Source organism: Oryzias latipes, chromosome 19, assembly GCF_053564925.1.
Source record: "Oryzias latipes strain Hd-rR chromosome 19, Olatipes_Hd-rR_3.1".
NCBI lineage: Eukaryota > Metazoa > Chordata > Actinopteri > Beloniformes > Adrianichthyidae > Oryzias > Oryzias latipes.
Genome location: NC_136255.1, coordinates 11019916 through 11034040, shown reverse-complemented (window position 1 = coordinate 11034040; position 14125 = coordinate 11019916). Strand labels below are relative to the sequence as shown.

The 14125-nt window shown below is 40.6% G+C and overlaps 1 protein-coding gene across 50 annotated transcripts in view; it reads left to right on the top strand.

Annotated features, from left to right (window-relative positions):
- The window catches only part of LOC101172448 (ankyrin-3), a 228478-nt gene that overhangs the window by 181321 nt on the left and 33032 nt on the right, over positions 1–14125 (top strand). For all 50 annotated transcript variants that reach the window (XM_078936975.1, XM_078937006.1, XM_078936982.1 and 47 more), the window contains 6 exons: positions 6939–7163; positions 10852–11006; positions 11142–11353; positions 11732–11939; positions 13486–13582; positions 13651–13879. In XM_078936975.1, the coding sequence (XP_078793101.1) occupies positions 6939–7163; positions 10852–11006; positions 11142–11353; positions 11732–11939; positions 13486–13582; positions 13651–13879 (1126 nt within the window). The remainder of the gene's footprint in view (positions 1–6938; positions 7164–10851; positions 11007–11141; positions 11354–11731; positions 11940–13485; positions 13583–13650; positions 13880–14125) is intronic.

The following is a 14125-nucleotide window of genomic DNA, read 5'->3' as shown; positions in this document are numbered from 1 at the left end:
ATACATTTTTCAGCAGCTTTTCAAAATCAATCACATATTTTACTCTTCTGTGGATGAAACAAAGAAGTCCAGAGCAATGTAGCCACTTCTCCAAAGTCTCTGTCACCTTCAGTTTTACACAAAGTCTGTGAAAATCCACCATACATTGGTCACATGTATTCAGAGACCTGCTAAAAGTCCACAATTGTAAAAGCTCTTATATAGACAACTGTTTGTTTGCTTGGAGCTCTAAATATAAAAAAATGCTTTTCTATCACCTAGACACAGATGGAGAACCATATCAACTGGATTAGTAACAGGGAAACATGTTTAGGTTTAAACTTACATCAATAGACAACATGAAGCTGTTCATCACATTTTTGACCTAAACATGTAAACACATCCTTGGCTCTGCGGTTAGGAAATGGTACTTGGGAATCTCTTCATACCAGGAGCCAGCCTGAACATTGGAACATCACCACAGTGCCCATCCAGACTGGGACAGCAACGGGGTCCACTTCACAGCCGTGAGGCTGCTGTGTTTAACTCCAGCTGTCCCAGCAAGGGAGACAACTGCAGCAACATCCACTGACCAAGCTGGCAAGCCCTGGCAGAAAAGATCCCCACAAGAAAAACACTGGCTCAGGCAGGCTGGTCAATAAAAAAATATAGTTTTACCAATGTCTTGCAGCTCGCAGATCAAGTGGTTTAGTTTTCCAGTAATGTCAGTCAAGAATACAAGTTCAGATTCACCATATTCAGCAGATATCTCCACCAATAGCACCTTAAAAATCCTGTTCTGTTTTGCTTTGCAGCTGAGGTTTTTTATGATTTTCACAATAGGAGTCATTATATGTCCAGAGCCAATCACTTCTGCACATAAGGCCTACTGGTGAAAGAAGCAGCAGTAATGCAGACATTTTGGAAAGTCTTGGTCAGCTTTACAGTGAGTGATGAAACCTGTTTGTCGGTCAATCATAGCAGGAGCCCCGTCTGCAGGTATGGCTACCAGCTTTTCTAATGGTACCTTTTTCTATACAAAAACTCCTTCACCGTGTTATACATTTCAACTCCTCTTGTAGTTGTCTGTTAGGGCAGATGTGTCAGGAATTCTTCTCTTGTGGAAACCAAAAGCTATGCTGAACTGTTGCCGTCCACAGACTCATCACACTGGACGTTAAACCACCTGCACTTTGTAAGATCCCGGTCCAGCTAATTGGCCAAGTTATCAGACATAGCTGACACTCATCTAGACATTGTAGTGAAAATTGAATGAGTTCTATTGTTCTCATCCTTAGGGACAGTGATAGCAATTATCATCATTGCTTGTTTCTTAATCTGATAAAAACCTTCTTCTACTTGATGAGAAAATGAGCAGGTCTAAACGAGGCTTAGATTTAAGAATTTTTTTCATGCTATATGCAAAAGTCTTTGTCCTTTAAGGCAACAGATTATAGTCGTCCCCCCCCCCCCCCCCCCCAAAGGCTGCTGTCATATTAACATTAGCTTGGAGCTCCAGAATGGACAAGAAAAAACGACGAGAATGGCTCGAGCAGGGCGTTGCTCACGGGGCGGTCGCTCGTGCCAGGCGGTGGCACGTGCTCGGGCCCGCTAAATGCTACTTGTAGCTTTAATTATTATTATTATTATTATTCTACCGGAAGAGTCGCCTTTTTGAGGCCTTTAACATACCCCAAAACTCACCAAATTTGGCACACACATCAGGAGTCGCGAAAAATTTTGTCTTTTATAGGAGATTGGCATGGGCGCAGAAAAACGGCTTGATAGCGCCACCTACAGTGACTTTTGTCCCGACGCCCCGCATACGCTTTAACGTACAAGCTTGATTTTTACAGGGCATGTTCTTCAGATGGAGACCTACAAAAAAGTCTGAAAGGACCCACCTGTCACTCGCACAGGAAGTCTGATATATTGAGGTCAATATGTCATTTTTGCTTCATTTTGGACATTTGCAGGCCTCACTCTAGAGCGAACTCCTCCTAGAGATTTGTGAATAATGACTCCAAACTTTGGTTTTTTAAACTAAACACATGTCCGATGTTAAATTGCGAAGCTTTTACGTTTTTACGGTTGTTTGTGACCGTGGCGGCGCGTCGAAAATGGAGGTCATTTTGAAAACACGCCATGAAAAGAAAAATGGCCATTACTCAGCCATGCAAAATCCAATATGATCCAAAGTTGATATGCATGATTGTAGTCTGACTCTGAACACATCTGGAGTGGAAGAATCTGGAATAGGTGTAGCGCCACCTGCTGGTAAAAGGAAATGACATGTTTTACTTGGAGCATCACTGCTCCAAGTAGGATGAGCCGACACACCTCAAAATGATGTCCACCTGTTGAAAAGCCATTGATGTTTACTCTGATAAAAAGCCATAACTTTCAATGCGGGGGTGTGGTCGTGACAGAGCGGCGAAGTTGGGCGTCTCGCCATGCACACAAAAGTTGCTCTCACGTGCACATTCCTTGTCCAATCTCACTGAAATTCAATAGAGGTGATGAGGCTTCCATTCTGAACCAATGGATATGACAATCTTGGACGAGCTCCATAGCGCCACCTAGATATTGACAAATACATTTTATGTCACATTCTGACCTATCTTTTCTCTGTGCTTTGTCCGACATTCATAAAATTACAACAGGAGATACTCATAAGGGTCTTCTCTCATCGTCTAAAGTTTCATGGGTGTACACCTGACGGTGCCTGCGCAAGCCACCACCAAACAGGAAGTGGTTGATTGCGTTGCAGTCAGATAATTAAAAATTCATAAAAAATCAGCCGTTTGTATCACGAGGCTGAGATTTCAGAATGAGAGGCCTCTTACATATCTCCAACTTAAATACACAGCACTTGCATGGGTGAACGAAAAACGGCTCAATAGCGCCACCTACAATGTTTGTTTTTGAGAGCCCCGCCATGTTCTTTAACATACAAGCTTGATATTTACAGGACATGTTCATTAGATGGAAACCTACAAAAAAGTCTCTTGGGACCAAGCTGTCAGTCGCACAGGAAGTCTGCTATATTGATGTCAATATGTCAGTTTTGCTCTATTTTGGTCCTTTGCAGGCCTCGTTCTAGAACGAACTCCTCCTAGAGATTTTTGAACAATGACTCCAAACTTTGGTTTTGTAAACTAAACACATGTCCGATCTTAAATTGCGAAGCTTTTAAGTTTTTACGGTTGTTTGTGACCGTGGCGGCGCGTCAAAATTTGAGGTCGTTTCGAAATCACGCCATGAAAAGAAAAATGGCCATTACTCAGCCATAAATAATCTAATCTGATCCAAATTTATTGTGCATGATTGTAGTCTGACTTTGAACACATCTGCAGTGGAAAAATCCGAAACAGGTGTAGCGCCACCTGTTGGCAACAGGAAATGACATGTTTTACTTGGAGCATCACTGCTCCAAGTAGGATGAGCAAACCACACCTCAAAATGACGTCCACCTGTTGAAAAACCATTGAAGTTTACTCTGATGAAAAACAAATCTTTCAACGCGGGGGTGTGGTCGTGACAGAGCGGCGAAGTTGGGTATCTCGCCATGCACAAATGTTGCTCTCACGTTCACATTCCTTGTCTGATCTCACTGAAATTAAATAGATTTGATGAAACTTCCATTCTGAACCCATGGATATGACAATTTTGGACGAGCTATATATGTTCATAAATGATCATGAAGCATGATCATATAATCAAGCTTCATAGGAAATCAGCCGTTTGTCTCAGGAAGCTGAGATTTCAGAATTAGATGCGTCTTACAAAGCTCCACGTTTGAAAAGCAGCACTATACGTACGAGAAACATTTAACCACCTTAATCACCCTATTGTGCTGAAAGCAAATTTTTGGACATTTTGACTCAAGCAAATATTTTTATCATAACATCTGTTTAGTTTTTCAGCACCAAAATAAAAAATATTTACATTTATAAAATGAACTGGTCAACTCTAGGATTTTATTTATTCAATCTTACATCCTCAAGCTTTTCATCAGTCTCCCCTGCTGCAGGAGTGGAGTTAGCCCCCCCCCCCCCCCCCCCGGCTGTGTGCTCACATGTAAATTAGCCAGGAGTGGCAGACAGAAAGTAGAACAGTTAGAAAGCCTAGTTCAACACTAAAATACAGCAATTTCCTTTGTTTTGTTTGTCTTTTATACATCCTTAGCACTAATCATTGCTTTTTTATTCATCCAAAATACAATTAACTTTATATTTTATCTTTTTTTTTTTTTACAAACAAAATATATGAATGTGCTCCAAAACAAAACCCAGTCTCAGTACACTCCTACAGATGTAACATCAGACAGTAAATGTCTCTTTTATGCTTTTTTAATCAATGCTGCAACTTCTTTTCATTTCCTTTCAATACATCCAAAGAAATTGAACTACAACGACAACAAACACAACATATAGCAAATGTCTCTAAGAAGATTGTGTATATACATTATGTACCACCTTTAAACACCAAATAAATAACAAATCTTTCTAATACAATCACAAAAAATGGAACACAAAATGTAAAACCCAAATTAGAAATTGCAATTTTAAAAAGATACATTTTTCAGCAGCTTTTCAAAATCAATCACATATTTTACTCTTCTGTGGATGAAACAAAGAAGTCCAGAGCAATGTAGCCACTTCTCCAAAGTCTCTGTCACCTTCAGTTTTACACAAAGTCTGTGAAAATCCACCATACATTGGTCACATGTATTCAGAGACCTGCTAAAAGTCCACAATTGTAAAAGCTCTTATATAGACAACTGTTTGTTTGCTTGGAGCTCTAAATATAAAAAAATGCTTTTCTATCACCTAGACACAGATGGAGAACCATATCAACTGGATTAGTAACAGGGAAACATGTTTAGGTTTAAACTTACATCAATAGACAACATGAAGCTGTTCATCACATTTTTGACCTAAACATGTAAACACATCCTTGGCTCTGCGGTTAGGAAATGGTACTTGGGAATCTCTTCATACCAGGAGCCAGCCTGAACATTGGAACATCACCACAGTGCCCATCCAGACTGGGACAGCAACGGGGTCCACTTCACAGCCGTGAGGCTGCTGTGTTTAACTCCAGCTGTCCCAGCAAGGGAGACAACTGCAGCAACATCCACTGACCAAGCTGGCAAGCCCTGGCAGAAAAGATCCCCACAAGAAAAACACTGGCTCAGGCAGGCTGGTCAATAAAAAAATATAGTTTTACCAATGTCTTGCAGCTCGCAGATCAAGTGGTTTAGTTTTCCAGTAATGTCAGTCAAGAATACAAGTTCAGATTCACCATATTCAGCAGATATCTCCACCAATAGCACCTTAAAAATCCTGTTCTGTTTTGCTTTGCAGCTGAGGTTTTTTATGATTTTCACAATAGGAGTCATTATATGTCCAGAGCCAATCACTTCTGCACATAAGGCCTACTGGTGAAAGAAGCAGCAGTAATGCAGACATTTTGGAAAGTCTTGGTCAGCTTTACAGTGAGTGATGAAACCTGTTTGTCGGTCAATCATAGCAGGAGCCCCGTCTGCAGGTATGGCTACCAGCTTTTCTAATGGTACCTTTTTCGGCACAAAAACTCCTTCACCGTGTTATACATTTCAACTCCTCTTGTAGTTGTCTGTTAGGGCAGATGTGTCAGGAATTCTTCTCTTGTGGAAACCAAAAGCTATGCTGAACTGTTGCCGTCCACAGACTCATCACACTGGACGTTAAACCACCTGCACTTTGTAAGATCCCGGTCCAGCTAATTGGCCAAGTTATCAGACATAGCTGACACTCATCTAGACATTGTAGTGAAAATTGAATGAGTTCTATTGTTCTCATCCTTAGGGACAGTGATAGCAATTATCATCATTGCTTGTTTCTTAATCTGATAAAAACCTTCTTCTACTTGATGAGAAAATGAGCAGGTCTAAACGAGGCTTAGATTTAAGAATTTTTTTCATGCTATATGCAAAAGTCTTTGTCCTTTAAGACAACAGATTATAGTCCCCCCCCCCCCCCCCCCCCCCCCCCCCACAGGCTGCTGTCATATTAACATTAGCTTGGAGCTCCAGAATGGACAAGAAAAAACGACGAGAATGGCTCGAGCAGGGCGTTGCTCACGGGGTGGTCGCTCGTGCCAGGCGGTGGCACGTGCTCGGGCCCGCTAAATGCTACTTGTAGCTTTAATTTTCACATGTGTTTTGTCCACTTTGAAGGCATTTTGTTGTTTTTACATTTTAGTAAAAACAACTTTCGAAACTATGTCTCAAACCAAGTGGTATTTTCCTACATTGATTTGATTATGGATTTATCTAATATTGGAACAATTTTTAATGGTATATCAATTCATATCTGCCTCAGGATAATCTACCTGGTTGTATTGTAGGAAAAAAAATCGCTTTATTGATTAATCCTTACACCCCCTATTTTTAGGCAGTAAGTTATAATGCTGATAGCATGTTTATTTCTTTACATAATTGTGACTTTTTTGAGACCATTTATGCTCACAAGCTAACTCATTTTAGGTGCCATCATGCATGGTGTGGCTCTGTATGTTAGTGATGAACTTTTTCTTTGACAGAACACCACCTCTTTTTGCAGGGAGACAATGGACTGATACAAGGCTCCTGTTTTAGCCTTTTTGGACTGAATAATCAATTTAGGGATATTTTTGTGTTGCTTTTCTGCTTTTTAAATTCTAAATGTAGCCAACACAGGACCCTCCTCTGATTATTTTTAACCTTTACTTATAAGTGTTGTGAGGATTGCCAAACTCCTCAACTAAACCTCCTTTCTACTCTTCAGCACTGCAGTTTAACAAACATGTGGTTTTCTGCAAAACTTCATTCTGTTTTTCTGTTGCTTTTTATTGACTTTTTTTTCCTAGTCTATCTTTCACTGCATCTCCTGTTACATTTAGTCTCCTCCCGTCTCATCCTCCTTCTCCACCAGGTTCCTAGTCAGTTTTATGGTTGATGCCAGAGGTGGTTCCATGAGAGGAAGTCGCCACAATGGCATGCGCATAGTCATCCCGCCCAGAAAGTGCACGGCGCCCACCAGGATCACTTGTCGACTAGTCAAGAGGCACAAACTGGCGTCGCTTCCTCCCATGGTGGAAGGAGAAGGCTTGGCCAGCAGGCTGGTGGAAGTTGGTCCTGCAGGAGCTCAGTTTCTGGGGTAAGGCTGGATTTTGAACCCAAAGTTATTGGAACTGCTTTTGACTTAATTGCTTCCTTTTGTGACCTTTAGGTTTTATTACATGTGTCCTTCTGTTTGCTTCTGCTGTCACTGTCTTCAACCCCTGCTTTGACTTATGACATCACAGAAAAAGGAATTTGTTCCGAATGAGTAGGAAAATCTGCATTTTAAAGGACCTATATCATGCAAAATGAACTTTTTTGATATTTTAAGGGGATTCCTTACCAGCCCCTCCCAATCCCTGAGAATGACTGGGTCCCCACTTTCATACATATGAACGTGGGGAACAGCCCCTTCCAGGAAGAGTCTCCGCTGCCCTCAGGCTAACACACACCCTCTTTCTCTGCGGAGCTAGCAGTAATTGGCTGGGTCAAGAGTGCAAAGCTCCACAATATGTGCATCCATCTATGCAAAAGTTTGGCTGTTGTTTCTTTTCGTGGGGGAAATGCAGACACGCTGCTGAGGCAGACTCTAGGTTGATGTAATGAAATAAGTGGCACCCACAAGGAGTGAAAGGTCGTGCCTCAGAGACTGAGTCCTCTTACTTCCGGATGGGAAAAGGAGCTCAAGAAAATAATTGATATTTCACAAAAAATGTGTTCTTTAGTGTGCCAAATGTAATATATCAAATATATGGATATAGTTTACTCTGAAAGGCTTAAGAATAGCATGATATAGACATTTCAATAGAACTGATCAGATCAATGGATGTTCGAGAGAAACATACTCTCCATTCATTTCAAGGTAAAACAGTCCATTAAAGGCCAGGATGGTTTTCTGAGGAAAAGTGTTGTAGTTTTGTTTTTACTTCGCCAATTAGGTGATGTATTGTTAACCGTTTAAAAAAAATAGTAGTGAGTGTGTCCAAATTATGTTCAAATCTACGGCACTGGATAGTTAGGGTTAGGTAGTTGAGAGAGAATTCCGATATTGCCAGTGTTGTTTTTTTTACATAGTTCCTCTGACTTCTACTGTAAACCGCAGCCGTCATCACAAGAGTCTAGAAAAATCACTGAGTTTTCAATTTCTCCCTAATGGACTTTTATGTCATCCCTTCTGCTGCACCAGTTACTCCAACTTAGTTAAAAGTACATACTTACCAGGCATATGTGGTGCGTTCAAAAACGCTCTGAATGTGGGTTTTTGAATGTGCTTTAACATATTGTGTTCCTACAGGTCTGTTACTACCAGATACTAGCACATGTACTCTCAAATGGAAGAGGCAAAATGTGTACATTTTGCTAATCCTGCTTCAGGTTATTTCTGTTACAGCTTTATTCAGATACATGAAAGATTTGATGTCATATAATTCCCGCTGCACACAGAACATAGTTATCAATTCCTCCTTCATGATTAATTTGCAAATGGCTGGCACTTCCATGTTTTGAAAAAGACGGTACCCATACTACCAAAGCCAGGTCCCTGATTGGTCAAAGTTCAACTGGTTTAATCTTTAGCGTGTATTCAATTGCCTAGCGTTTTGTACGCAAAACCTGAAAATAGACCAAAAAACTTGAGTAGCCATTCGTGAACGCGTGGCTTTTGTATAAGGAAACCTAAAATGCCAATATAGACGCCCTTACCTAAACTTACTTCTGGAAGCAGTCACTCGAATGCATATTTCTGAGCCTGGTGTGAATGTAGCATGTCAAAGTTAAATGTTTGCTATTTATTGTTCATATTTGAGTTTTTCTTTATTTTGTTCTTTAAAAATATGAGTTTATATTTGCCCATCTTTGCTGCTCTCCTAAATTTAGCTTATTGCTCTTTTAAGTAAAAAAAAAAAAATCAAAATTTCCACCAAATTCTTCTCTCCCCAGAAATAAATTATCATAAAACCTGCAGGTTTTATTGAACAGTGTATTGCAGCTAAATGATTTTCTCCTCCTATTCTGCAGCTCTATTCTGTAAGTAAGTTGATGTATGACAAAAGAGGACTATAGGAATAAAGCAGCGGTACGTACTTTCACCAGCCCTGCCACTTTGTTCTGCATAAATGTGACTGTCATTATCTTCTGGGTGCAGTAAACTACATCTCCCCAGAAAACCGCCAGTCCTTAATGAAGGCGAGAGTTTGGTTAGTCCTGTACTACAGCTGGGACCCAGTGGAACTAAATTTGTTGGGTAGGAAATATAGCTCCACTCCCTCTCTTCACATCCTTCTTCCGTATGCCCCACCGCCTTAAATGAAACAATGCGGCTGAGGCTGATTCATGCTAATCGACTGATTCTTTTACCCATCTCTGCTGACTTTGATTCCTTAGTCTGGCTGTAGTTTTGGGAAGAATCTAGATGGTTTTACAACTACAAAACACAAGGGACAGGCTCAAATGTTGCTATTTGACATTTTTTTTATTTCTTCCTAAAACTATTCATCACTGATCTTCTATGTCACATTTTCTATTTTGCTTTAAGAAACTGTCAGTGAGCTTTAGTAACTAGCTGTTGGGCTGGACTTTGCTTTTTGAGCATGCTCCTTCTCAAGCAGATCATCTTTATTCCCATAACTGCCGTGTTTTAGTGACTTTTCTTTCATTTCAGACTTAAAAAAAAAAGACAGAAAACATTTTTGATATAGAAGAAAACAATGGTTTAAAGGAGTTTTTCACATCTGGATATATGGAATATAAATGATGTCAAAACGTTTAGTAAACTGAAACCCTTTTCGCTTGTCTGTTGTTGTTTTGCAGCTTAATTGGGGAAAAAATTGATCTCTGCTCTTTGGTACTGAACTATTGAATGTAGCCTATAGCAGTAAGATGTTTTAATCTCTCACTAGTTTAATGAAAAGAACTATTAACTAGAAGGAGCTGCATTTCCAGAAGAAATTGCAGAGTTAAATTCTATATTGCTGAATGAAAATTAAACTTAAAAGGTAATAATTGTCAATAAATAAATAAATTATCAAAGTTAACCATAAATAAAGGGAAAACAGCACAATAACAATAAAGATATTTTTGTGAAAAATGCCAGCGCAGGGTCTCGAACCAGCATGCTTCTGCACCAAGGATGTCCCCACGGAGTTAAGCCTCAAAAAATGGTGGAAGATACTGCCAAAAGAAATAAATAAAGAGAAGCAGTAACAAAAATTGGGTTGAACGGATCATTAACATGAACGATGGGATTGAACTAGCAATTGGCTAGGAACCATTCTTTTCATTTCTTTTTTTTCCCTCCCTCCCCTGAGTTTTACACGTACAGATAAATGCGCAAACCAGCTCATCCTTTTTGTTTCAGAAGCAAATATCATATGAGTTGTGCACAACCAATTTACGTGAGTACCTCAACAAAAAAGGGAAAAAGGCTGCGTGGTGGCATTTTGGCAGATGTGACATTAGCTTTACGTAAGGCTGTGCAGCCCCCACCCCTCATTACTTTGAATCTAGTGCCTTTCTTCACATCTCTCTGTGTATTGTTGGGAATGTCTTCATCAGCTGCATCTCGTGGATTTATTTTTTATTGTTTACTGGATTGTTCATTTGTCAGTCATTTGAATCTGACGTTAGTTTTATATTAGTATGGTATTTGGCTCTATTGAAGCTTTAAGATGTTCACAGACTGGCTGCTAAAGGACATTGGCCTGAAGGAGAAAACTGTTGGTTTCTTGTAGTTTCAGTTGAAAATACCAAGTTTAGTCAACTGGATTTCCCCTGACATGTCCCTACAGGCCTGTCATTGTCGAAATACCGCACTTTGGTTCTATGCGAGGCAAAGAGAGGGAACTGATCCTGCTGAGGAGCGACAACGGAGAGACCTGGAAGGAGCATCTGTACGACTGCAAAACAGAGGACCTCAACCAGCTCCTTAATGGCATGGATGAAGGTCATCCTTAAAGTCCACATCTTCCATAAAAATCTGTCAGAAATGCTCACAGTGAAATCAGAAGCTATTCAGGTTTGGTTCTGTTGTGTCTGTCGGTCCAAATTTTGGGCGCTTAATCTCTGTTTTTTTTTTTAGAACTGGATAGTCCTGAAGAGCTAGAGAGGAAGAGGATCTGCCGCATCATCACCAAGGACTTCCCCCAGTACTTTGCTGTAATTTCTCGAATTCGACAGGAAACCCATCACATGGGGCCTGAAGGCGGGACTCTGTGCAGTTGCAGTGTGCCATTGGTCCAAGCTTCTTTCCCTGAGGGAGCATTAACCAAGAAGATTAAAGTTGGATTGCAAGTGAGTTAGAAGATACAAACCTTGATCCTTTCGCTGGGTTTTTAGATGGTAAATGGGTTATACTTATAGAAGGCTTTACTACCTTCTAAACCACCAGGAGGCAATGTGAGATTCAGTGTCCTGCCCAAGGACACTTCGACACACGGGTGGGTAAGGTGGGAACAAAACCTGTGATCTTCCGATCAGGGGTTGACAGCTCTACCTCTGCACCACGCCCGCCAAAACAAAAAACAATTTCCGCACACTCAGAATTAGCAAGAAAAAGCGATTTTTTTTGCTGCAGTGTTTCAGCCAAATGCGCAAAGAAACTTGCAACAAGCCATGCATATTTGTTCAAAATGCATACGTTCTTATGCAGAGCTGTTTTTTGTCACACAGGCCCAGCCAATACCTGAGGAAACTGTGAAGAAGATGATCGGGAACCGGGCATCTTTCAGTCCAATTGTTACAGTGGAGCCAAGAAGAAGGAAGTTCCACAAACCAATCACTATGACGATTCCGATACCCCCCCTTTCAGGGGAGGGGTCTACCAATGGCTACAAGGGAGACAGTACTCCCTGCCTCCGACTCCTCTGCAGCATTACAGGTGTGCGCTCGGACTTTTTCTTCTGTCTGCCGTGTCTTGTGAAGCAGGTTTAGACAATGTAATAAACCAAGGGGAGCCCTCACCAAATGAATCATTTTTGATCCTGAACAAAGTTTAGGTTCAACATTATTACCACTGACAAGTGAAGTAAACAAAAGTCGGTCTTCCTTTTGGCCTGGACGGGAAATTATCTTTTTGTCCATTAAATGGGCATGTTAGATGCATGAAGATGGGTAGATGTTAGTATTGTAGAATCAAGGAACTATCAGGAAGCTTCCGATCAGAGTATCACCAAAACTGCAGGTCTTGCAGGGAATTAAAGCAAAAGAAGATACACTCCTGGTAGTCATAGGCAATTCAACAGATAAACTGCTGCGCTAAAATTAATTTAGAAGGTCTTGTTGGTTAGGATAAAGGTGTCTTTGATGTTTGTTTGGTCTGTATAACTCAGGGGTCTGCAACTTTCAGCACTTAAAGTGCCATTTGGGCCAATTTCTCATTGACAATAATCAGTGTTGGGAGTCTTTACTTTAAAGAAAGTAATTAGTTATAGGTACTAGTTACATTGACCAAAATGTAATTTTCAATTTTCATTACTAACTCAGTTACTGCATCTTAAAATTAATTATTAACTCCAGTTACTTTCCCCGTTAAATTAAGGCAATAAATTTCATTAGATTTAAATAATAATAATAATACATTTTAATACTAATAATTTATTAATTATTTTAATTTATAGTAATAATAATAATAATAATAATAATAATCATACATTTAATTTATAAGGTGCCTACCTGAGCACTTAAGGCCGTCTGAAATACCTTCAGACAGACGTTGGTAAAGTTCATAAACATGTGTTCCGTTTGGTTCAATTAAAGTAAAACTGAAGCAAAGGTAGCATTTTCCAGCCCAGATCCCGCAGGAAGATAGGGGTGCACGGATAATCTGTGATATGTACTGATCATTACCCACATTTTGGCAAACACATGTGCCACGGATTGCCCCCTTCTCCCTGTGCATGCCTCATTTTAAATTAATTGTCCATTCACACTGAGCGCGATTTGCGGATCAAATTCCTGTCCTCTGCAATCTTACGATCATGGGTCGACCGCCCTACCGCTGCACCACGGCCGCACCATGGCCGTTTTTTTCTTGCCCCTCCTTATGAAAGACATGGAAGATGCTGAGAGATCAGGTGTATTTATATTGAACAGCTTCACAAAGGTGTCAGCAAACTACTCATTGTGAAACCGGGGCCTTTTATGATGAACACGGAGCTGATATTCTGGTGTTAGGAAATGTTTTTTTAGAACAGTGAAACTGAGTCATTTTACACGGCACAGGTCTGAAAGGATCAACTGCCCAGCATCTTGGTGTCAAGAACCATGGCGAACCTTCAGGGGTCTACTAGGGCTTGTTGTCATAAGATAATGTCTGATCAGTGTCTGTAAATAAGATGCTTGTTTGCTTTAATTATTTTTGTGTAGATTATACGTGGAATTAATTCCCCTTGTTGTAAACTTTTACCTGCCTCACTGTGACCCAGGTGGCACATCTCCAGCGCAGTGGGAGGACATCACCGGCACAACCCCCCTCACATTTGTTGACAACTGTGTCTCATTCACGACTAATGTCTCTGCCAGGTAAGAGGGCCCACACTAGCGCTTTCTATTTCTAACCTAACTTTTAGTGACCTCACCTTTCAATGCAGGTTCTGGATAGCAGACTGCCACCAGACTTCAGAGACGGTCAGCTTGGCAATGCAGCTCTACCGGGAGCTGATCTGTGTGCCCTACATGGCCAAATTTGTGGTCTTTGCCAAGATGAATGACTCGGTGGAGTCCAGCCTGAGGTGCTTCTGCATGACCGACGACAAAGTTGATAAAACACTGGAGCAGCAGGAAAACTTTGAGGAAGTGGCCAGAAGCAAAGACATAGAGGTACATTGTTCAACTTGAAAACAGATTCGTCAAACATAATTTTAGTAAAAAAAATTAAATACAGTTATTCATAAACAGAAGATGAACTATTAGACTTTCCAAGCATTTTGCTTCGTCATTAATTAATGTAGCCACAAGGGGGCCCAAGCCAGGGTCTGATTGTGCCGGTCCCAAACTCAGATAAATAAAGAGCGTTGTGTCAGGAAGGACATCCAACGTAAAACCTTTGCTAAACCAATATGCAAA